At 33.9% G+C, this 23,687-nt stretch overlaps 4 protein-coding genes, 1 long non-coding RNA gene and 1 other non-coding gene across 8 annotated transcripts; 5 read left to right on the top strand and 1 right to left on the bottom strand.

Annotated features, from left to right (window-relative positions):
• Positions 1-1,914: 1,914 nt before the first annotated feature.
• LOC6572297 (calreticulin) lies at positions 1,915-4,156 on the top strand. Its single transcript, XM_001998401.4, has 4 exons — positions 1,915-2,101; positions 2,177-2,281; positions 2,477-2,949; positions 3,432-4,156. The coding sequence occupies exons 1-4, from the start codon at positions 2,020-2,022 to the stop codon at positions 3,981-3,983; spliced, it is 1,212 nt and encodes a 403-aa protein (XP_001998437.4). The 5' UTR covers positions 1,915-2,019; the 3' UTR covers positions 3,984-4,156.
• A 338-nt stretch (positions 4,157-4,494) lies between these two features.
• LOC122756862 lies at positions 4,495-4,996 on the bottom strand. The gene is made up of 2 exons (XR_006356720.1): positions 4,912-4,996; positions 4,495-4,841 (listed from the first exon to the last, which is right to left on the bottom strand). It is a non-coding gene; the product is annotated as an uncharacterized LOC122756862 (long non-coding RNA).
• Positions 4,997-5,018: 22 nt separating this feature from the next.
• LOC6572299 (60S ribosomal protein L15) lies at positions 5,019-6,334 on the top strand. The gene is made up of 3 exons (XM_001998402.3): positions 5,019-5,103; positions 5,473-5,799; positions 5,972-6,334. Exons 2-3 carry the CDS (start codon positions 5,491-5,493, stop codon positions 6,275-6,277), a joined length of 615 nt encoding a protein of 204 aa, XP_001998438.1. The 5' UTR covers positions 5,019-5,103; positions 5,473-5,490; the 3' UTR covers positions 6,278-6,334.
• Positions 5,236-5,314, top strand: LOC6572298. The gene has a single exon (XR_047440.2). It is a non-coding gene; the product is annotated as a small nucleolar RNA Me18S-Gm1358 (small nucleolar RNA).
• Positions 6,335-6,969: 635 nt separating the features above from the next.
• Positions 6,970-7,614, top strand: LOC6572300 (transcription elongation factor 1 homolog). Its single transcript, XM_001998403.4, has 2 exons — positions 6,970-7,202; positions 7,266-7,614. Exons 1-2 carry the CDS (start codon positions 7,087-7,089, stop codon positions 7,396-7,398), a joined length of 249 nt encoding a protein of 82 aa, XP_001998439.1. The 5' UTR covers positions 6,970-7,086; the 3' UTR covers positions 7,399-7,614.
• A 3,865-nt stretch (positions 7,615-11,479) lies between these two features.
• On the top strand, positions 11,480-22,426 carry LOC6572301 (hemicentin-2). Of its 3 annotated transcripts, none has more exons than XM_001998404.4 (17): positions 11,480-11,874; positions 13,285-13,408; positions 14,440-14,569; positions 14,741-14,949; positions 15,202-15,312; positions 15,619-15,825; positions 16,022-16,173; positions 17,023-17,167; positions 17,557-17,687; positions 17,841-18,000; positions 18,128-18,298; positions 18,370-18,492; positions 18,559-18,692; positions 18,780-18,954; positions 19,294-19,568; positions 19,983-20,189; positions 20,625-22,426. In XM_001998404.4, the coding sequence occupies exons 2-17, from the start codon at positions 13,324-13,326 to the stop codon at positions 21,048-21,050; spliced, it is 2,841 nt and encodes a 946-aa protein (XP_001998440.2). In that variant the 5' UTR covers positions 11,480-11,874; positions 13,285-13,323; the 3' UTR covers positions 21,051-22,426. The 3 variants fall into 3 exon arrangements, with proteins under 3 accessions (XP_001998440.2, XP_043863583.1, XP_032589430.1); XM_044007648.1 differs by having other exon boundaries at positions 13,240-13,408; XM_032733539.2 differs by lacking the exon at positions 11,480-11,874 and having other exon boundaries at positions 13,208-13,408.
• Positions 22,427-23,687: the final 1,261 nt, after the last annotated feature.

Below are 23,687 nucleotides of genomic sequence, written 5' to 3'. Positions count from 1 at the left end.
AAAATCGTCTCTCACATGGCAATGAAATGAGATCTGAACTGTTTCCACTGCCTGCATTTGTCGTAGATGCTGTAACTTATTGACACAACAATTAAACAGCCAAATTAGATATATGTTTGAGATATGTTAATTTGTATAAAATAAAATGTTAATGAAATCTATTGTATTCAATATTAGTGTATTTTCTGGCATGGTTAATACATTGAAGGTATGTGTCGGCAATGTATTGAAAATCATACGAATAAAAACTTTACTACTGAAATCGAAACACAGAAGTGTTTGGTGAAACTTGTTTATGAAACTATAGAATTAAAAATTTCCCCGTTTCTGTAGTTATGTAAAATATTCCGCATTATCCGACTCATTATCATTTTATTTAAAATAGTTATAAATTCAATACATCGATAAAAATATATACAGACTCATGACTTTTTAAATATATCTATCACGTTTCAGCCATGCTTCATACTGTGACTTAATTGGTCCCATTTATATATTTGGTAGTAGAAAAGTCATTTTAACTCCTGCATGCATGTGTGTGTATGCGTCTTTCCGACAGTACATATAGAAACTTCAGATGTAAGAAATCGATAGCGTTTTCCATATCAATTAAAAGGGATTGTAATAATGTCCCGGGACACCGATTTCCAATGCCACTAATGATTATCTGATCGTTAAAATATGCATAGGTAATTTTACAGAAAGCACATCTGTGAATCAAATCTTAAATAATAAATTACGTGGCATTATTACATTTGACAACACAATGCACTAGTCCAATATTAAGCCGTCCTTCATCCCTATCCCCATCCTTATTTTAAATGAACACTCTTGCATCCAAAGCGTAGTGCGATGTTATCATTCTATTGTGATCACTTAGTTCATTTGCTTAATATCGAGAAAGATCGATAATTTCTAAAAATTTGCGAAGACGTTCTTATATACTGGACACTGCTTTGGCAAATAGACACATGTGAATGACATTATCACGAACTGATTATTTGATTAAGAAATTATATCTAGAAGAATAGATAGCTAAAATGTATAAGAGATGTATAACGAAAGGTATAAAACAGAGTTCATTTTTTTTAAATTCCTTTGTTCACTGCACTCTCTCTCTGTCTCTCTGATCTGGTGAACGATTATATTGTACAAGTTGTATTAGCTTAGATAAAACGGTATCGAATTTAATCTATTAAATAATATCTGCCGCGTCTTTCAAGCTAGAGAATTGTACATTCCATTTATTATAGATTTTAAAAAATTACTAATTGATGATCAATTGAAAATATCGACAATATGGGAAACAGTTTCCCTTTTTTATGATATTCCATACCTTCACAGACTATCATATTTCAGTTAGTAGTAAAAGCATGTGATCGATTGGCTTAAATACTTGCATATTATCGATTTCTTTTAATAATAATATAATTTCCAAGTATCTGGCAGAGCAAATTCCGATCCGGACACTAAACCATTGTATTAAATCAATGCATCAATGCATCTTCACGATGCCAAATCCATTAAAGGGGGCAACCCTAAATGAGGCACGTGGCGCACTTATAAGAGAACAAAGGAATACTGAAGATACATATTTATGTATTTAGATATTCTATATTACATTAGATGACAATTTTGATATCTTTAATAACTATATTTTCATTTATCATGGCAATTTCACATAAATATCATAAAAATACACTACCTGTTCATCGTGTATGTATAAATAAAAACTAACACCATACTAGGCATATGAATTTTACGTCGATAAATTAGGCTGATTATCGAATAAATTTGTGATATTTTACAACACTTTTGATACGTAGAGAAATGTGATTGGTCCACATGTATCCAATAAAAACGTTCCAGCGATTTTAAGAATAAACTGTATTTGTCTCTCTCATACGTTTTCCATTTGCTCCACAGAGCCGGGCCGGCGTTTGTGAGCAAATATACAGATTGCTTCAGTCAGTAGAATAAGTTTGTTTCGGGAGTTTGGTGAAGTCACACGCGTTCATCATGTACTTTAAGGCAATTGTTGCATTATTTACAATAGGATTTGTAAATTGCGAAGTATTTTTCGAGGAAAAATTCGAAAATGGTAAACGTGTATAATAATGTATAATGAAATAATTGTGGTTAACGTGAGTTTTGTCAATATCTGTATATTCTGCAGAAAATTGGAAAGACGAATGGGTCTACAGTAAACATCCTGGCAAAGAGTTCGGCAAATTTATTCACTCAGCAGGCTCATTCTTCAACGATGCTGAAGCAGATAAAGGTAAGTAAACGGTTTATACCTGTTTTCATGCATACATGCATGTGTACATATGTACATACATATATGTCTTAAATACATGTGTATGTATGTATGTATGTATTTATATATTTGTGTGTGTGTGCGTGTGAGAGTATGTGTATGCAAACATATTAAAAACAACAATTTATTAATGAATACAATTCACATTTCCTTCAGGCATCCAAACATCACAGGACGCTCGATTCTATGCGTTATCCAGAAAGTTCGACGCCTTCTCAAATAAAGATAAACCATTAGTAATTCAGTTCTCTGTCAAGCATGAGCAGAATATCGATTGTGGAGGCGGCTATGTGAAGCTGTTCGACTGCTCCCTGGACCAGACTGATATGCATGGCGAGTCGCCCTACGAGATTATGTTCGGACCCGATATCTGTGGGCCCGGTACCAAGAAAGTACATGTCATTCTCAGCTATAAGGGCAAAAATCATTTGATCAACAAGGATATCAGATGCAAGGATGACGTCTATACCCATTTCTATACTCTAATTATTAAACCCGACAACACCTATGAGGTGCTGATCGACAATGAGAAGGTGGAGTCTGGAAACCTTGAAGATGACTGGGACTTCTTGGCGCCCAAAAAGATTAAGGATCCCAACGCAAGCAAACCAGATAACTGGGACGATAGGGTAAGATTTGATAAAAACATAATTATTATTAGTTTGAGCACCACAAATATGTAGTCAATGCTATCAAATTTGTTAATATTGATTATTGGCCGTTTTTTTTTTTTTTTGAAGTGACGTGTTATCAGTAATTAAAAAAATTGAATTGTTTACTAGATAATTCTGAACTCTGAGTCATTTAAGTATCTAAGACCCATGTGTTCATATATAGAGACCCACATGAACATAGACTGAACATATAGATATACATACATATATATCTGTACTATATATAGTCAAAGTGCAAAATCAAAACATTTCTCAATTGGTTCACGTCGTAAAATGGGAAAATAAATTGAGTTGAAAGTATTATTCGCAAGTTGTATAAATGTAATTAGCGGAAAGTTCTTTCATATAATATATTTAAATGAATATATTCAAATGAATAGAATATTTAAGATTCGTTTATATTAAAATAAAAATTAATATGTGTATTTGCTCAACAGGCAACCATTCCTGACCCAGACGATAAGAAGCCTGAAGATTGGGACAAGCCACAGCACATTCCAGATCCCGATGCCACCAAGCCTGAGGATTGGGACGATGAAATGGATGGCGAATGGGAGCCACCAATGGTAGACAATCCTGAATACAAGGGCGAATGGCAGCCTAAGCAATTGGACAATCCCAACTATAAGGGCGCATGGGAGCATCCAGAAATCGACAATCCTGAATATAGTCCAGACGATAATCTCTATCTGCGCAATGAGATCTGCACATTGGGCTTCGATTTGTGGCAAGTTAAGTCTGGCACGATATTCGACAATGTCCTCATCACTGATGACATCGAACTGGCAGCCAAGACAGCAGCTGGCGTTAAGGACACGCAAGCTGGCGAGAAGAAAATGAAGGAGCTGCAGGATGAAGTCCAGAGGAAGAAGGATGAAGAGGAGTCGAAAAAGAACGCAGACAATCAGGATGAGGACGATGACGACGATGATGAGGAAAATGCCGACGCGAAGTCCGATTCAGAAGAAAATGGCCATGATGAATTGTAATTAACATCTCAAAATCAGCGTGCGCGTGGTCCGAATTAAAGTGGCTTGGCGAGTGGTTGCAAGCACTTTTATTATTTATGTAGAATTAAAATTTTGCAAGACTTATAATATAATTTAAAATAAAGGATTTGCATATTAGTCTTCAATAAATATGTCAGGAAAAAAACCTCAAATATCGGTCTTATATTTATCTAAAAATTGTCTATTATATTTTCAGGTTGTGTAATAGCCAAATGCATCAAATTCATTAAAAACGGGTGTGTTTACAAATAATTGATAAGAAACCAAAGAACTGAAATACTCTTCGAGCCGTCCACTTAATACTAATTGCAAACGTTGGGCAATGATAAGAGTGGAGCCAATGAAGCATTGCTTGTCCCCAATTCGTTAGATATTGTCAAGTAATATTGGTAGACACTGCTTAAATAAAAATCGGTTTTATAGGTACGGATAATTTTGACTAGTAGCCGACATAATACTCTTGTTTCGCAGGGCAAATCAGCCTTAGAAATGTGAAGAAACGGCATTGAAACAATGCTCACGTTTATTAAATTAGCTTGTGCTTTTACAAAATACGATTACGGTTATTTTATTTATTTGAACTTAAAGATTTCAGCATTGGCGCTCTTCATGATTCATTATTAAAATTTCATATTATTATTATTATTATTATTATTAGATTATTAAAATTTTAAATATTCGATTACATATATTGCGCCTTCCGCAACAAATTGTCATTTTTTAGTTCAAATGAATCCAGATATGGAACGGAACGGTGCAGTTGAGTTGAGTCGACAATCTCAGTTTTGTTATTCCATAAAAAAGAATAGGATATACCGATACATTTCCCAACATTGTCTATATTAAATTTATTAAATTGATTATTGATTAAATTAAAAATTGATTTAAAGCTTATTAATTCACAAACCATATGAATGATTGGGTATATACAGGTTTCACATATTTCTGTCAAATGCTGTTCGATTCCACTGTTTCATAACAGTCATTGCTTTTATTAGTGCATGTGAATGTCGATTCCCATTTTCAAAGCAACTCTGTCAGAGAGTCTTACTGTCAATTTGTCAGACTTCCGTCTTTTGGATTTTGGTCGGCTTTAAAGGTGGGTGTCAATCTCTAATGTGCTAAATAAAACTCGGGTTTTTAAACCCATCATTCGACTTATTATTAATATTATTATTTTTCTGTTTAACAGGTAAATGCAGCTATTGGTTAAAGATTAGATTTACGATCGATTTCAATATGATGATATTTCCATGCACCACTCTTTATGCCGTATTGCGCAAAGGAAGATTATGGATAGCTGAAAAATCTGTAGATTTAAACAGAGAATATTTGACATATTCCGATTAATTAAAGTAGTCTTTTGTTTGTTTAAGGTTCACGGAACAACCAAACAACATTCATTTTAATAGACCAATGATGTGACACGTTATTATGTATACTAATAACAAATTCCATTTGTTGCTAGGTCTATCAATCTTTGGACATGGGTGCCTACCGGTATATGCAAGAGTTGTATAGGAAGAAGCAGAGTGATGTTATGCGTTACCTGCTTCGCATCCGCGTGTGGCAGTATCGTCAATTGACGAAATTGCACCGCTCGCCGAGACCAACCCGTCCCGACAAGGCACGTCGTCTGGGATACCGTGCAAAGCAAGGATTCGTCATTTATAGAATTCGTGTGCGCCGTGGTGGCCGCAAGCGCCCAGTGCCCAAGGGCTGCACCTATGGCAAGCCCAAAAGCCATGGTGTCAACCAACTGAAGCCTTACCGTGGACTCCAGTCTATTGCTGAAGTAAGTATATATTCGCATATTATGGAAAAATGGATTTTTCATGATGATAATCACTTGCTTCGTGATAAATAATGATTTTCGAACTTCCTTAGATGTCTGACTACAACTCAATTGAAAAAAGTCTATAATTTGGAACAGTATCTTAACAAACTTGCATTTATTTGTTTTCTAGGAACGTGTTGGTAGGAGACTTGGTGGTCTGCGCGTTTTGAATTCTTACTGGGTGGCTCAGGACGCATCATACAAATACTTCGAGGTCATTTTGGTGGACATCCATCACAACGCCATTTGCCGTGACCCCAAGGTCAACTGGATCTGCAAGCACGTGCACAAGCATCGTGAGCTCCGTGGTCTGACTTCAGCTGGCAAGAGCTCTCGCGGCATCGGCAAGGGCTACAGATACTCACAAACCATTGGCGGATCACGTCGTGCTGCCTGGAAGCGCAAGAATCGCGAGCATATGCATAGGAAGCGTTAAATACACTTATGTTCCAGCCCAAATTGAAATACATATTAAAAATTGTGTATACATTAATTATTGTATCATTTTTCCAACGGGCACATTTCATTACAGCAAAGAGCTCTATGAAATATTGAGTGATGTTGATCTCATTACTTTCGTAATATTAGCAGAAAATGCTTTATTCGTTTATATTCGAGCTGTAGAGTTATATGAACTGCGATTGCAATACGCAAGCAAATATATATATTTTATAAAGCATGCAAAATATTCTAAGCAATTTTTGTATACATTTTATTTGTAAAATACATATATATGTGTAAAATCGTAAGTTCTTTTCGTTAAATGGTATTCTTCATTTAATAAGATAATGATTATTGCGACCTCCAATGTTTTTAAGATTACATTCATGTTAAATAATTCAATACTAACAAAGGGTTTATAGGACTTTCTTGAGCTGATTACGATTTAATTTTTTTAATATGTAAAAAAGGTTTTCCCCAAAACGTGCTCTGAGATATAAAGTGCTATATTTGTCTACCGAATAGTCATATCACTGACCAAAGTGGTAATATTCAGCAGTCTTAGGACTGCTTAATAATAACTGCATTCAAATAATTGATGCGGTACAAAAGGGTTAATATTAAGGAAATATCGATAAGTAACTATCGATATATCGTTTCAGCATTTATTGCCGGTTGTTTTGATGTATCTCACATCTCTATTTCGCTGGCAACAATGCAAGTTTTTCATTAATTCTTTCTTAATACACGATAAATTAATTGTAGCGTTATCAATTAAATAAAAATAGAATACCCTAACTAAATATGGGAAGAAGAAAATCTAAGAGAAAACCACCGCCTAAACGCAAGAACATCGAACCACTGGATCAACAGTTTAATTGTCCATTTTGTAATCACGAAAAGTCATGCGAAGTAAAAATGTAATTTGTACTTATATTTTGAAATTTGTTCTTTGTATTAATGCACCTAATGCACCTTTACAGGGACAAGGGCCGGAATACCGCTAAAATAACATGTCGTGTTTGTCTAGAGGACTTTCAAACTGGAATTAACTTTTTGTCAGAACCTATCGACGTATATAATGATTGGGTTGATGCATGTGAAACTGCGAATTGAACCTAGTATATATTTTATAAATATGGTTTTTACTTTTACAAATTCATTTTGATACTTAAATTTACTATGTTCTTTCATTGTATTCCTCTTGTTTTAGTTCTGTGTAAGACATATATTTGATGTCATGTACAGTAAAGATTCGATACAGTATAACTTTAATTAATTAAACTTGTAAGCTCAAAATTGAATAAAAGTGTAATAAATCTCTATACCCTATAGAATGCGGTTCGTCATTTTCAATTTTTTACTTTGGAATGGCCAACTAATAAGAGCCTTAAATCGGAATTGAATAATTCCGAAAAAGATTGGACAATTGATATTGAAATGGAATAATACAATTATGCTGATCCGAAAATAATGCGCTAATATCTGAAGCGATTTTGTTTCCTCTCTTTACTCTTTCTGGCACTGTTGCTCCTTTCTTTTAATTTACTTATGGTTCTCTTTACCTTTACTTCTTCCCATTCTTTTGCCATTGTACTAATTTTGATTATATCAATCATCCTTTCATAGTATTCACTTGTGTGATTTTACTTTTCGAAATGGAATTGATGTGATTAATTCGCATGCATTCAAGAACACTGTACGCACGACAGACAAATTTGTCTTCTTTGATATATGTATATATATATATATATGTTTTTTTTTTTTTTTTTTTTTTTAAATACGAATCGAAGGATTACGTCAGTGTTATACAGTGGTGTATAAATGTGGTGTATTTTCCACGATCTCGTGGGGAACCGCGCCTACGTAAACAACAGCAACGGAACTGTAGAATTTTCGGCCAGATGTAATCGATTCTGGAAATAATTTAACTTTCTAGCTTAAATAACATTAGAAGATATCGCCAGTATAATATCCAAATTTCAAATCTCTGGCACAAATTTCCTCAGAAGTAACAGAATAGTTCTAGTACTAGTACTAGTATTGTGAATATTTTATTAGAGCTCTATTATTATGAAGTTGGTTGTTTTTAACTAGTAATAGTAATAGTAATTTTGTAAAATGTTATTATCTATATATATAAAAGAGAGTTGTGTAAAAGTGTCTTAGCACTTATAACTCGAGATCTGCTGGACCAATTTTCATGGTTTTTGATTTGTTGGATTTGTCTCCGCCACGAGGCGGATCAGTAGATCTTTAAAATACTGAAAAAATTTGACGAATACTTGAAAAACGCGGTTTTTTCCCTAAAGATTCAAATTTCCATTTATACTCAGTAGCCTTGACAACAGTGACAGTTTCGGTCCTGTATAGAAGTAAATAAACAAATGTAGTCAGTCAGTCTACGGCACAGCCTCGAGCAGACCTGACTATTCAACAAAAAAAAAAAAAAAGACTATTCAACAAAAAAAAAAAAAAAAAAAAAAAAAAAAAAAAAAAAAAAAAAAAAAAAAAAAAAAAAAAAAAAAAAAAAAAAAAAAAAAAAGACTATTAAAAAAAATAAATAAATAAATAAACAAAAAAAAATTTTTTTTCCAAATCAAAAAGAAAAGTATTTCAAATCAAAAATTTGCAAAAATTCAAAAAAATCAAAAGATTAAAACCTGACTGTTCAAAAAATAAATAAAAAATTCAAAATTCGAAATTAAAAAAAAAATAAGTTAATTATTAAAAAGTGTATTTTTGGCTTTTTATATTTTTGGACTTTTAAACTTTATAAATATTTCAAATCAAAAATCTGCAAAAATTAAAAAAAAATCAAAAGATTAAAACCTGACTAATCAAAAAATAAATAAAAAATTCAAAATTCGAAATTAAAAAAAAAATAAGTTCATTATTAAAAAGTGTATTTTTGGCTTTTTATATTTTTGGACTTTTAAACTTTATAAATATTTCAAATAAAAAATCTGCAAAAATTAAAAAAAAAATCAAAAGATTAAAACCTGACTAATCAAAAATAAATAAAAAATTCAAAATTCGAAATTAAAAAAAAAAAAAAAACAAGTAAGAAGGCTCTAGTCGAGACTGCTCGACTAGGAGATACCCTGAACCCTCTAAGCTGATATTCTAATCATTCTGCACTTGTATGCACACATACATACATATGCATCCACACGCACGTATAACAACGCGCTCTGCTAACTGCGCAGTAAGCAGCGACTGCGCTTGGGCTGCGCTGCAGTGTGGGCATATTATGAGAATTTATTTGTTGAATAATTTCTTTTGTAGACATACGATCTTAATGAAACTTTCAGAGCGTAATTATATGGTGAATACGTGTGTACATTCTAAAGCACAAATCTCTAGTACTTGAAATGCGTTTTTTACAAATTGGGGGCGAAGGGGGCGTGGTATCCAAAATCTGTAAACTACAAAATCTTTACATCCATTAAAACCCATTGAAAATGGGAAATCAGGGTATAATGGTTTTGTGAAAAAGTATGTAACGGGCAGAAGGAGGCGTGGCAGACCCCACAAAGTATATATATTCTTGATCAGCGCGACGAGCTGAGTCGATATAGCCCTGTCCGTCTGTCCGTCCGTCCGTCCGTCCGTCCGTATGAGTGCGTCGATCTCAGAAGTTATAAGAGCTAGAGAGCTGAAATTTGGCATGCATACTCGTGTGTACCATACGCAGTACGAGTTTGCTTTATTTTTTCGATAAATCGTCCGATAACTTTTTTATCGAGAATAATCGAAAAATTGATTTTGTTTTTTCAGCCTAATTTGAACACTTTTAGACCTTGAGTCTTCAAATTTGCGTTGTATATAAAGTTAATGGATACAAAGATTTTGTAGTTTACAGATTTTGGATACCACGCCCCCTTCGCCCCCAATTTGTAAAAAACGCATTCAAAGTACTAGAGACTTGTGCTTTGGAATGTACACACATATTCACCATATGATTACACTCTAAAAGTTTCAATAGGATCGTATGTCTACAAAAGAAATTATTCAACAAATAAATTCTCATTATATTGCCCACACTGCAGCGCAGCCCAAGCGCAGTCGCTGCTTACTGCGCAGTTAGCAGAGCGCAGGCTTATGCGTGCGTGTGAATGCATGTGTATGCATGTGTGCATAAAAGGAGTGCAGAATGATTAGAATATCAGCTTAGAGGGTTCAGGGTATCTCCTAGTCGAGCAGTCTCGACTGGAGCCTTCTTACTTGTTTTATATGGTTTTGTGCGAGGGCAGTATTACTATTAATAAAAATACCGCGTCCTAGAAGATCTAATCTTTCCCGGCGGACCCATAATGCAATTAGGCAACGGAATATCGCGAGTCAATTATCTGACGAAGAGCGAGAAATCGCCCGAGAAAGGCGCCGCGTTAGTACCCAGCAAAGAAGGGCCTTAATTCGTGCTTCTCAAAGAGAGGCCGTGAAACGGCAATAAGAAATGGTTCAAGGATTGATTTGAATCGAGCAGCGTTTCGATATGATTGCACCATTGACTATAGCTTGAATCGTTTAGCTTGCATTGGTCCAATGGACGTTGTTTGCCAGCATTGTGGCGCATTGAAATTTGCTGGTGAAACGCCCGGTTTGTGCTGCCTTAGTGGTAAAGTGACATTGCCATTAGGGGTCCCGCCACCAGAGCCATTGCGTTCCCTACTTTTCTAGCGAGCACTCAAAAATACAATGCCTGTTTCCAATTCGGGGCAGAGACAAATCCAACAAATCAAAAACCATGAAAATTGGTGCAGCAGATCTCGAATTATAAGTTTTGTAACAAACTCTACTTTGTTTTATATATATAGAGACTGTTAGGCGGTACGAAGTTCGCCGGGACAACTAGTATAGTTATAAATGGGCCATAATTTACATTAATTAAAAATTATATATATTAAATTTTTATATTAATTTTTCAAAAATTATATATATTAAATTTTTATATTAATTTGTCACTTAAAATCTGAAAAACTTCTCTTTTCAGAGAAAATGGAGAAAACAAAAATATTAATAATGAGTGCAAATCATATTTAATATTTATTTAGAAAAACTGAAATCTGGAATTGAAGAGCTGAAATCTGAAATGAAAGAGGTGTACACTCAGCACAGTTCGCGCATTTGTATGTATACGCCTTGCTCAGTTTCCTTTCTCATGTTTCCATCCGAATGACCGGAAAAGCGCATGCGTCAGTATAGCAGGATTTTCACAAAGTTCGACTGAAGTAGTGCTCGGAAAGTTATTTGCACAATTTTGAGAGTGAAAAAGGAATATAATATAATAAAGACGTTGCAATCGAGAACTATGTTCTTTTACAGCTAAACCAGCTGGCCAAATGCTCAATTAACGTGATATCTTGTGCTCAAATACAAAGTTGCAATTCTGAAATGAGACCTAGAAAAAATATGATAGACTAGTAAAAATCACCTTAAGTATTAATACAATCTCGAAAGTAACGTCGTGCTCGCATATAATCAAAGTGTTTTCCATCTAGATAAATAACTAAAATTATACATATTATCATTAAGATCTCAAATCATAGTTTCGAATGAATATTTCGAGATGCTGTGCCAAATTTATGTGTGCGTATTTACCGGTATAATCATTACTAAAAACTAATATAACTGACATAAAATCCCCCGGCAGTAATACATGTAGGCGTTATCAATCAAATAAAAGTTTTCTTACATACATATATACATATGCATACATCTAAAATGCCAAGTAATAGCTACATACATGCAGTACATATAGACATACCTATGCACATACCTATACACATTCCTATACACATACCCATATCTATACACAAATAGACATACATGTATGTGAATATCTATACTTGTGCAGATGAATATGAATAGAATATGGTGTATGTATGTATGCACAAATATACTCATTTATATATATGTACATATACATACATACACTGTCTTTAGCGACCTTTCTACTTTTGAACTTTTATTAAGTAAGGTCAGGGCAGGTCATGCATTATAACAGTAATCATTACTATAAATCAACAATGAAACTAAAGCAGACTGTCCGAATTGCTATCTTGACAGTCAGCAGCATTTATTATATATACTTTTATCATATATGTATACATGTGTGTATATGTATATATAGATATAAATATATCTATATAAAACTATTGGACTCGACAGACAAAGTTTCTTCATTTGCTTTATAAGATCCTCCAGTAATGAAGCCGACAACTTTATACTTGGATATACATACACACATGTATATCCTGCAGCTGTGTTTGCTCAAAGTTTGTTCCTAGTTATCCACATTCTCAAGAAGTTAATATGTTTAGTTGCTTATACTCTTTACTCATATTCGTAACTTCAATTCTCTAATATATTTACTATTGTATAGAAGCTTATACATATGTATATATAATTTGGGCAAGTCTGGTTTTATACAATAAGTTTTTTTCTTGGAAATTTTTCAGAGTTATTAATATTTGTCTAGCGTTTGAATACATCTGTAAGGGTATTAAATTTGATGGGGCTTCCTTTAGTAATCGAATTGCGTCCCAAGTAATCCAGAAGGCGGGGCACAGTGGAGCTTTTGCTCATGTTCCATTGCAGAATTAATAAGAATACATTTTTGACGATTTACTGTTATATTACAAAAAAAAAAGATGGAAAATCGCTTATTACCATTTGTGTGATTTTTGTCATGCAGCCCCACTGTACGGGGTTTACTGCTGCGCAATAAAAATAGCCGAGTCGATCGAGCACTCTCTGTCTATTTAGTTTTCTTTCTCGCGTCCGTATTTCCCTATAAAAGCGTGGATCTTATAAGAAAACCAACTTATGAAATAGTTTTTATCAAACACAGTTTGGAATTGGATCGAGTTCATGTTCTCTCTCTCCCCAGGACTAACAACGTACCCTTTTCATCATTCAATAAACATATTTATTCATTTATACATTATTCAGCGACCAATTATCTAAACTAATCTTTCTTCTTAACGGATTAATTAGTGAATGTGGCAAATAATTGAATAATATTCAAGTGATTAAATGAACTGCAACAAAAACATGAAAAAGTCGTTCCAGTTTCTATTTATCTTCTGTTTTATAAAATCAATTCTTGGAATGAAAGACGGTAAGTGTGTATTTTTTAATTAATGTAATAAATACTATTGATAAAAATTAGTGCATTCATTTATTTTAAATTTGTCATTTGGCTAAAGTGTGGAAGGCTCACCTTTCTTAGTGTCATCCTTAGATTAACTGAGGTTGATTTGCCTCTTGTAATTTATTTGTTATACTGTGATTTAAATATATTATTTATATTTAATGCAAATTAAATGAGAAACGCTGCTAAACTTATAAACCTAATTCAAAGCACAAGCGAAAATTCGGGAACATATTTGTTTAATATATAATTTGGATCAACTTAAGGCTAAAATTTAACAAACGTGAGTTTATTTGACCTTTGAGAGAAGGTCAAGCGTTTCGTAAAACAGCAATTCTCACGGCCAATCTGTGAAAGTTTTAACAAATGAATGAGTTGAAAAGATGCCTATAATATTTCGAAGCAGCATTACGAAACCTTATAGGCATATTTACATATACATACATATCTATAAAATGCCCCGAGCCCACATCCTATTTCGTACAACTGAACTGTGATAAGAATATTTACTTGATTGATTAATGGTTTTGATTTTAAAGCCTCATTTGAATGCTGTTAAAGCTTGAAATTTTAGTGTAAATTAATGCAATGAATACAAAATATTCTAATTACTAGATTTTAGGTAGCGAGTCCTCTAAACCCCAAATTCGAATACAAATACAAAAATTACAAATTACAAGTATTAAAAATTTATGCTTTGGCAAATACACAAGTTTGAATGTTATTATCACGTTCTGATATTTTGATAGTGGAATAGATGATCTTACAATGTAACACATACTACAGCCCAAGTGCTGTCGCAGTTGGCAGAGCTCGTGCTTATGCGCGTATTCATTATTCATTGCAGGCTCTTATTTGAGCAGTCTCGACTAGAGCTTTCTTGCATATTCAAAATTATTTTATAGCACAATTCGAATGTGCCTTAAAGGCCAAATTCATAGCACATATCATTTATATATTCATTGTTTATTTTTTTTACCTCTACATATCTCTTTCAGCTTTCATTCAGACGATAGAGTCGTTAATTGGCGAAAATGTTTATCTCCCTTGTAATGTGTCAACTAACGAAGGGGATGAAGCTGTCTTAGTTCTGTGGTACCGAGATGACAAAGGTACACCAATATACAGGTAAATAAGTGCATCGCAAAAAGTTTATTAGCTCGTTATGATTTATTATAAGGTGCTTAAATTTATATTTCTGTTTGAAATTTATTTGGATTTATTATTTAATTATAAAATATATTTAAAGCATATTTATATTAATTATGTATTTAACTTTCGATTATTTTGTTCATGTAGTGTGGATATGCGTGGCGGAATGTCTAAAGCCCCAAAGAGATGGTCCGATGAGACGGTGTTCGGAGAGAGAGCATTTTTCGCATTTGAAAACGAGCCTGGAAAACTTTCAATTGAAAAAGTGAATGCCAATGACTCTGGAATCTATAGATGCCGAGTCGATTTCCTAAGAGCTCAAACTTATAATACCCGCATAATGTTGAATGTCATAAGTAAGTTGTTTAAGCCCGTTACAATGGAAAGCATTTTTGGGATCATCAGATAAATGATAGAAATCTAGATATCTACAAACAAACAACAATAGGGAGCGCGAATTACTGCTAAACTACGCAGGACTTTATCATATTTTTGGTCTCAATTTTTTCATCATATAACATTTATCGATAACAATCGATGATAGTACAATGATAATCTACCGACTTTAGGATCAATGTCCAATAAATATTCTTAAATTTCAATTCCAGCTCCACCTAAACAAGTTGTCATCCGAGATGGAGCTAATGTGGAGCGCTCAACAGTTGTTGGCCCGTACAGTGAAGGCGACGTCGTTGCATTAAAGTGCCAAGTGATTGGAGGTAAGTGGCGCGATCACATGGCAGTTATCTAGAAGCATTATTTTGTAACTGAGACATATTCCAAAAGCAAAATATCTCTGAAAAATAGATTTCATTGAACGTGAATAACTCAAAGTTTCTGTTTGTATAAAAACTATACATAATATACATATATCTTATGAATTTATACGTTTGATTTAATAACTTTAGCTTTAATTTACACCTCAAATAGAAGCCGTGTAACATCTAGTAAAACGTTTTTATTTTTACTTCGGATTTGTATACCTATTAAATGCACAATCTGCTCGCGCAACTTAATTCACCTAGGCTACCCAACACCAACAATTACGTGGTATAGGGATGGAGTTGAAATACCGAGCACCACTACAATTTTGCCGGGCGGAAAAGTTCTTCAAAATGAAATTGTTCTTGGACCACTTGGAAGAAGCGATCTCAATTCTAAACTCGTTTGCAAAGCAGTAAATCATCCCAGAGCTTCTGTTGTCGAAGCTGTTGTTCAAATTGACATGAATTGTAAGTAATATTATTTCATTGACAATTATTCATAGTTCAACTACAGTACTTAAATTTAAAAATTAAAATTAAAAATTGATATATAATATTAAGGACCGAAGCATGAAATTTGCAGAAATGCGTTATCTTCAATTCAAAATAGAGTCACATATATCTTTTGGTAAGCTTATATTTTCAAATTTTCATTTACTTACAGTTGCTCCATTGAATATTCGATTACTTGGGGCTTATCAACCTTTGTCAGCTGGACGCAGATATGATCTTCTATGCCAAAGTGCCGGATCTAGGCCCCCAGCTGTCATAACATGGTGGCAAAATGGTGTGAGATTGGAAAAGACAACCGAAACCGTAAGTGACTTATACTTTATATACTACTTTATTCTTTATACCACACAAAATTATTCATCTATTTAAACTGACATAAAACGAACAAATGTATTTGAAAAAGTGGAATTTATGATTAATAATCATTTTATATCTCTCATTTTATGACTCTCTTTCGAGAAATACATACAAGAGTGTTTTTGTAACGAGCTGAGTCGATATAGCCCTGTCGATCTCAGAAGATATAAGGGATAGTACGAGGCAGTACGAGTTTATCATATTTTTTCGATAACTCACACGATATTTTGTATCGACAATAATCGATACATTTATTTCGTTTTTTTTTTTTAGAGTAATACTAAGTATTAGACCTGGAGACTTCAGATTCATTGTGTATATATGGTGTATTAATGGTTACAAAGATTTTGTAATGATTTTGTAATCTACAGATTTTGGATACCACTCCGCCTTCGCCAATTTGCAAGAAACGTATCTCAAGTACTAGAGACTTGTGCTTTGGGATATATATTTTAAACATTATGATTACGTTCTGAAAGTTTCATGAAAATAGTCCCTCATAAGAGAAATTATTGAACAAATAAATTCTCATAATATTGCCTACTCTGCAGCGCAGCCCAAGCGCTTATTGCGCAGTTAGCAGAGCGCGGGCTTATGCGTGTTTTCGGATGCATGTGTATGTACATATGTGTGCATGAAAGAAGTGCAGAATGATAAATGAAATATCAGCTTGGAGGGTTCAGTGTATCTCCTAGTCGAGCAGTTTCGACTAGAGCCTTCTTACTTGATTCACCTCAAAACGAGTTCGGCGAAAGTATCAACTCTTTTCGTTTGTTGCATTTTTCTTAATTACAGACCTCAAGTGATGGAAATCAAACCACCAGTACACTCTCAATAAATTTAAGCAAAAACGATGCAGGGAAATTTCTATCGTGTAAGGCATACAATCATGCTATCAATTCTGAGCCGCTTGAGGATGGATGGAAATTGGATATTCAATGTAAGTCAAATTATTTGTATTTGTAAGAAGGAATTTTTTCTATGATATAATGTGAAAATGTTGTTGCCACAAAGTTTAATATGGATGGAAGGTGCACTTTTCCAGATTCGAAGTTTATCTTCCACAACCCAAATAAGATATACGAGTAGTAATTAAGCTAAAAATAATACACCTAAAAATATTGGTAGCTGAGGTCTATACGAAAGCTCGTTAATTACGTAACCCTAATTATTTCATGTAACTATAATTTCGCCGGTTAGAAAATAAAACATTGATTACCACGACTGATTATAAGAATTGAGTTACATCAGTGGATGTGGTTATGTCTGGTCATGGTGACTGTTTGTAAGATTAATACTGTTATATGTAATATTTACTTTTCATTACAGATATTCCTGAGGCTTACGTCAGGTTGGGAACATCGCTAGATGCTAATTCTTTACGTGAGGGAACAGATGTGTACTTTGACTGTTTCGTGGTTGCCCATCCTCAGGTGTTCAGGATTGAATGGAGGCATAATGTAAGTACAGTTTTATATATTTAAGAGATCTCTCTCAGTGATTAAAATTATTTATCAGCCCAAGCTCAAGCAAGTAGGCCACAGGCTTGACTCTGGTGCATGCTACTTGGGCGAAATAAAACTTTACTTATCAAATTGTATTTCTGTTTTCAGAATGAACCATTATTGCACAATATTTCTCAAGGAGTTATCATCAGTAACCACTCTTTAGTTCTTCAAGGCGTTACTAGGGATACCGCTGGCAATTATACTTGTGTCGGCTTTAATGCAGAAGGTGAAGGCATCAGTGAGCCCTTCATGCTGAATATCTTATGTAAGCTATTAAAAGATTAATATATATAAGGTATATATTGGTAGATCTATTTTAAGGAGCTGCTTGTTATTACTTATAAGGATTATATATAATTCATTTATTTGAAAGCATTTTCTTTTCCAATTAGATGCTCCAACATGTGCTCAAAACCAGTCGAGAATTTATGGTGTTGCAAAGCATGAAGAAGCTCAAATAAAGTGCGTCGTCGATGCGAATCCTCGTGAAGTTGACTTCAGTTGGACTTTCAACAATTCCGCAGAGAGTATTGATGTTGCGACTAATCACATATATCGTCTAGGTGAGTTTCGATCTATCTATAATCTTCAATATATTATATTTCCTTCAATAATCCCGAGTGTTCTGTGTTAGGTACAACATCTGTTCTAACATACACTCCAGTTACCGAACTGGACTATGGGACTCTGCTATGCGTAGCCACCAATAAGATTGGCAGACAACGAGTGCCCTGCATTTATCACATTATTGCTGCAGGTAAAGCACTAGTATGAAATTAGAATGATAGTATTTAAAATATTCGAAATATTGCACTGTTTGTAGGTCGACCAGATCAGGTGCACAATTGCACATTATTGAATATTTCTATGACGTCCCTCACTGCAACTTGTAGTGATGGTTTTAATGGGGGCCTGTCTCAACTATTTATATTGGAGCTCCAGGACGCAAACACAAAGGTGAGTATGCAATTCTCCTAAATGGAATTATCTTTAATAAAATAATATAAATAATATTAATGATCAATATTCTTATATTTTCTTCAGGAATTAAAAGCAAATATCACATCATCTGTGCCAAGGTTTACAGTTTCTGGCCTTGCTCCGGGGAATGTATACGTTTTATCAATCTATGCATTTAACTCAAAAGGGCGATCTGATCCAACTATAATTAACGCTGCTATGCTAAGAATGCCAGAAAAGCAGCTAACATTTGAACAAAGTAAGTTAAAATATGACACATCAAAGTGAACATTTTTTCATTGCCTTACATATTATTTAAAATACAGTCAACTACTCTGTGGTACTCTAATTTAACAGAGGATACCTTTAATTTAATTTGTAAATAGGATTCTGAATAATTCAAGAATATCGTCGACCACTTTTCATTGCATACTGCTATTGTAATGCTATGGGTACTTTTTCAGCATTTTAATCCAATAGCCAGTTGACACTTTTCTGATTACATTGTCTTACTAGTGATACTATTAAGCCCCAAATGCATGATGGAATCTATTCTTGATTATATATTAATAACATATAGCCAATTTCTTTATTTCAGCGAACAAGCCCCATGCTGAATTATTGTTCTCGCCAATGATATCGCTGACTATTGGATTGACTCTAGCAGTTTTCATTGCAATTTTTGCCATTGTACTTGCACTGCGAATTCCATGCGCCGCTAGTACGAGACGGCGACAAAAGACGGTATCTAATGGCAGTGAGTCTAGAGATGTGTCGCCCGGGCCGAGCATTCAAAGCGTTGGCAAAGACATGGACGAGAGTGATGACAGGAATCCAGATGTAGTGCCCGAAATGATTGATTATGATGAACAAGTGAGTTACATAATAAATATAAATGTATAATTTTTATGTAAGTTATTTCCCTATTTCAATCTCGGAATTATTATTTGGAATATAAACTAACAAATAGTACGGTCAAGCGAAATTGTCGAGACTATAGCTATATATATGTACGTATTTGAGAGGCTTTGCAAATTGAAGAAAATAAATGCTGCAAAGCGTGCTTTTCAATAGTGTGAACAATTTTCACTAATGCACTATACAAGTTTTACCGCCATTGTAATATTTTAGGCTAGAAATGTTTTGGAAATAAAATACAATACAAATAGAAATATAACAATCCGCAGATCAAGAACAAAATTTGTTAATGGACTTGAAATTATTTATTTATCGAGTATCTGTCTAATTACAATTAATAAACCATGCTTCTAATTATTTTAAATGTAGAGAGAATGTGCCAGAAAGCGACAGCTCATATCGACAATTGACACGACTAGCTGCAACCCTCGGAGGAATCTCTTAGTTAATGCTCCATTGGAACAAAGTGTGAATACCTCAGATGGGGTTTTCTGTGCAGCTCATAACATTGGTTTTTGCACCTTGCGAAGTGACAGGCCGAATCCGGCGAAGCAACCGATCAGAACTTTACCAGTGGTAAGTATTTTCTTAAGGAGGTATAAGCAGAAAGGATGTCTCAGTCTTTCCCAGGCTGCAATTTAGAGTATTCTGGGACCCTAGGGGAACACTGCTATCTTCACGGTCATGGCTGATGTTAGAATGTCCTTAAGAATTAAAGTACGGGCAAGGGGTTCAATTCTTAGGAGCAGAAGAGTACTGTACTCTCTAGTAATATAAGGACTGAAAGATTACGCTGTACGATGTCTAAGACAGTACATTTTAATCACATTTATACTTATGTAATGCATGATTAGGCGTTGTACTGGTTTTTCATCCGACTCGAATACTCTGATATATTCGCACAATTTCCGTTTTTATGCTTCCATTAAGAATTGACTACTTAAACAGATTAAATATATTGTTAATAAGTGGTTTGTGCTTAATAACGATTACATTTTAAATAATTTTCAGAATGTAACTCCACATGTTTATTCCAATGCCATTGCTCAATGTACGCTTCCCCGTCAGTCGTATCGTAATGATTGGGCTAGATATAAGACCAATGTTGCCACAACAAGCCATGTCGCTCTAAACTCAACATTTCATCAATTACCGACCACATCGGAGAAGTCTAATCTGCATCTTACCCGAGAAGCGGCGGAGGAATATGCTGGCTCATCATCATCTGTATCTAATAGTTCTATGATTTCAACGTCCAAAGCAATTGCTCAATCTCGTTGCCGAACTATTGCGTTACACCACATGACCCAGGCTCAAGCGGGCAGAGTCCCTGTTGGAGCACCAGCCAACGTAATTAACTCAATTGAACAAAGCCAATCCGACGATGAAGTTACCGTCCAAACTCCATTAATGATAAAACGCGATAGTTCCGTATGACTATAGAACTGCCACGGGGCTTATAAGAAAGCCCTGTGATGCTCTAAATAATCATGTCATTTTAATAAACAAACAAAAAATAACACATTTATAATCGTAGACTTTTTGTATCACAAAATTTTACAATAAATTTTTAAGAATATTTCAACCGCCAAAATATCCTTAAGACAGTGTATTGCAAATTTCCTATTTGTATATTTTAAGCAATGAATGAAAATGTGTTAGTTACATTAATACAATGTTTTTGTTCCTTATCTGTTAAAACAGAGGACAATGTGTCAAATTTTTACAATTGATAAGAGCATTTACGTTTAACTCTTTGTTTGACTGAAACAATTAAAACAGAAAATTATAAATATTTTCATTGTTATATTTTATTGGCTAATTCAGTAAGCAAATATCTATGTACTTATGCATAAAGTAAACTGATAATCTAAGTCAACTTATAGGCATACGCTCCACATTAGTAATGCCAATTACCAGACACAACAGAAACTGTATCGATCGACACGAAAAATTGGAAATAAAGCCACAACAGAAATATAAAAAACAACAACATATTAGTGCTCTAATGTCGGCAATGCCCGACAAGGAAATACCCTGGACCCCACGTCAATGATATGTTTGAAGCATTCCAGTCTGTATAGTATATTCAACTATACTTTATATAACTATATATAAACAAATGCACGCCGCTTGCTTTTATTTTAAACTTACAACGAGGACAGACGGGGTTTATTACAAATTTTTCTGAGATCAAAGATTGCGTGGACAGCTATTGGATTCAAAGAAGTACGGCTAGGTTACAAAAATATGTAAATCCTCTGGGCTGGCTTTGCGAAAATAAATCGATAAATAAATTCTCAAAAGGACAAAGAAGATTTTGCATTGAAGATATTGTAATACAAATGAGTACATTGATATTTAGTGCATTTAGAAGGTGAATTGATTTCGTAAGCTAAAAATGCGAAGGGAATTTGAATTTTATTTAAATTTTGAAAGCATTGCGATGTTTTTGATCGGATTTTAGATGCATCCCTCAATCCCCCGCGAAATATCAGAATACGGGCTTCATATGCTAGAGTATTTTTCTTTGGTATGTATATATTGACAAATGGATGTCACATTTATGCAGTGGCAAAATCAGTCAATAGATCAAGAATGGAATGAAACTGAAGTTTGACTCTTGGTTCAGGGTATATATACATATATATATTAGTCGTCCGACCAGCGCACTAACTGGTTTTTATGCAATTCTTTATTACATTATTCTATGTAATAAAAATTACAAAAATAAACAAAAATGTATTTTAATTATTTCGACCATGATTGTATATATTTCTAACAGTAAAATACATTGTCTATGCGTTATACAATTCTTATAATGTAACCAATTTGGGTTTTAGATGAAAATAAAGAAAATAACCAAACTAAGCAATTACCACAATCAACAAATGATTAAAGGATGACATAGAATAAATATCTTGAATAGTAATTTGTAAGAAAATCCGATCTAACGAAATTCAATTTCTATAGCTATGTAACTATCTGCATGTACTTGTTTTTAATTTTGAATATTGAATGAATTTGGTAAACCGAAAACGGTCATCGAAGAATTTATAATCTTCTGTTAATCTTCCTGTCATATTCAATGCACCCTATCAACCTCGACAAGATTAACATTGAAGGAAGGATTTGGTTATTGTTGATGTACAATGAAGCTTTTAGGTTCATCAAAAAAAAAAAACAAAAAAACAAATAAGAAAGCTGTAGTCGAGACTGCCCGACTACGAGATACGCTGAACCTTTCGAGAAACAGATATTTCAATAATTATTCCCACATGCATTGGCTGCAGTGGTGGCTTACTATGGGGACTTAATTGCTTAATAACTTTTCTTCTAAAATTTGAATGCCTACGCTCGAAAAATGTGAAAATTACATGGTATTTTTAATATGCCACGGCCTTAAAGAGGCGTAAAAGTTATTTTTGGACTACCGGTAGAGGAGGTTACTAGTAACTTAACTATCAAAATTTGAAGATTCTAGCTTTTATAGTTTCGGAGATATAAACTTTTGCGGTTTGCTACGCTCCCTGTGGGCGGACATATATCCGTCGAAGCTTTTTGGTTTTGGGTGGTCAGCCCGAGTATATACACAAAATTTGAGGTCTCTAGCATCAATAGTGTCTAAAGTATACCAGAATTTTAAAAATCACTAAATCTTCAATTTCGATTTGCCACGCCCCTAAAGGGCGTAAACATATTATTTTTTAGATTTAGATCAGATTAGACTTTATAGAATCATAACATTACCGTACGTGCAAAATTGCAGCGTTCTAGCTGTAAAAATCTTGGAGATACAGTTTTATCCGATTTGCCACGCCTCCAATGGTATATCGAAAAATGCATTTTCCGATTTGCCACGTCCCTAATGGGCGGATCGTGAAACACTTTTTTTAACACTTTATAAATCGGAGATATACCCGAGTATGTGTTCCAAATTTCAAGTCTCTAGCTTCAATAGCGCCGAAAAAAGTTGCGTGCATACGGACAAGACGGACAGGACGGACATTGCACAAAACCAATAAAAATTCACTTTCGTGAATGAGCGTAATAATTCACTTTCGTGAATGAGTA

The sequence above is a fragment of the Drosophila mojavensis genome, unplaced genomic scaffold (assembly GCF_018153725.1).
Source record: "Drosophila mojavensis isolate 15081-1352.22 unplaced genomic scaffold, ASM1815372v1 contig_19, whole genome shotgun sequence".
Classification (NCBI taxonomy): domain Eukaryota; kingdom Metazoa; phylum Arthropoda; class Insecta; order Diptera; family Drosophilidae; genus Drosophila; species Drosophila mojavensis.
The sequence above is the reverse complement of the archived record's forward strand: the minus strand, read 5'-3'. Positions and strand labels throughout refer to the sequence as shown.

What these genes read in the sequence shown, in the direction of transcription:
- LOC6572297 (XM_001998401.4), top strand. Translation starts at nt 2,020, where the DNA reads ATGTACTTTAAGGCAATTGTTGCATTATTTACAATAGGATTTGTAAAT. An exon ending in CGAGGAAAAATTCGAAAATG is followed by an intron (nt 2,102 to 2,176) that starts GTAAACGTGTAT and finishes TATATTCTGCAG; the next exon opens with AAAATTGGAAAGACGAATGG. An exon ending in CGATGCTGAAGCAGATAAAG is followed by an intron (nt 2,282 to 2,476) that starts GTAAGTAAACGG and finishes CATTTCCTTCAG; the next exon opens with GCATCCAAACATCACAGGAC.
- LOC6572299 (XM_001998402.3), top strand. Translation starts at nt 5,491, where the DNA reads ATGGGTGCCTACCGGTATATGCAAGAGTTGTATAGGAAGAAGCAGAGT. An exon ending in GACTCCAGTCTATTGCTGAA is followed by an intron (nt 5,800 to 5,971) that starts GTAAGTATATAT and finishes TTTGTTTTCTAG; the next exon opens with GAACGTGTTGGTAGGAGACT.
- LOC6572300 (XM_001998403.4), top strand. Translation starts at nt 7,087, where the DNA reads ATGGGAAGAAGAAAATCTAAGAGAAAACCACCGCCTAAACGCAAGAAC. An exon ending in AAGTCATGCGAAGTAAAAAT is followed by an intron (nt 7,203 to 7,265) that starts GTAATTTGTACT and finishes GCACCTTTACAG; the next exon opens with GGACAAGGGCCGGAATACCG.
- LOC6572301 (XM_001998404.4), top strand. Translation starts at nt 13,324, where the DNA reads ATGAACTGCAACAAAAACATGAAAAAGTCGTTCCAGTTTCTATTTATC. An exon ending in CATAATGTTGAATGTCATAA is followed by an intron (nt 14,950 to 15,201) that starts GTAAGTTGTTTA and finishes TTTCAATTCCAG; the next exon opens with CTCCACCTAAACAAGTTGTC. An exon ending in AAAGTGCCAAGTGATTGGAG is followed by an intron (nt 15,313 to 15,618) that starts GTAAGTGGCGCG and finishes TAATTCACCTAG; the next exon opens with GCTACCCAACACCAACAATT.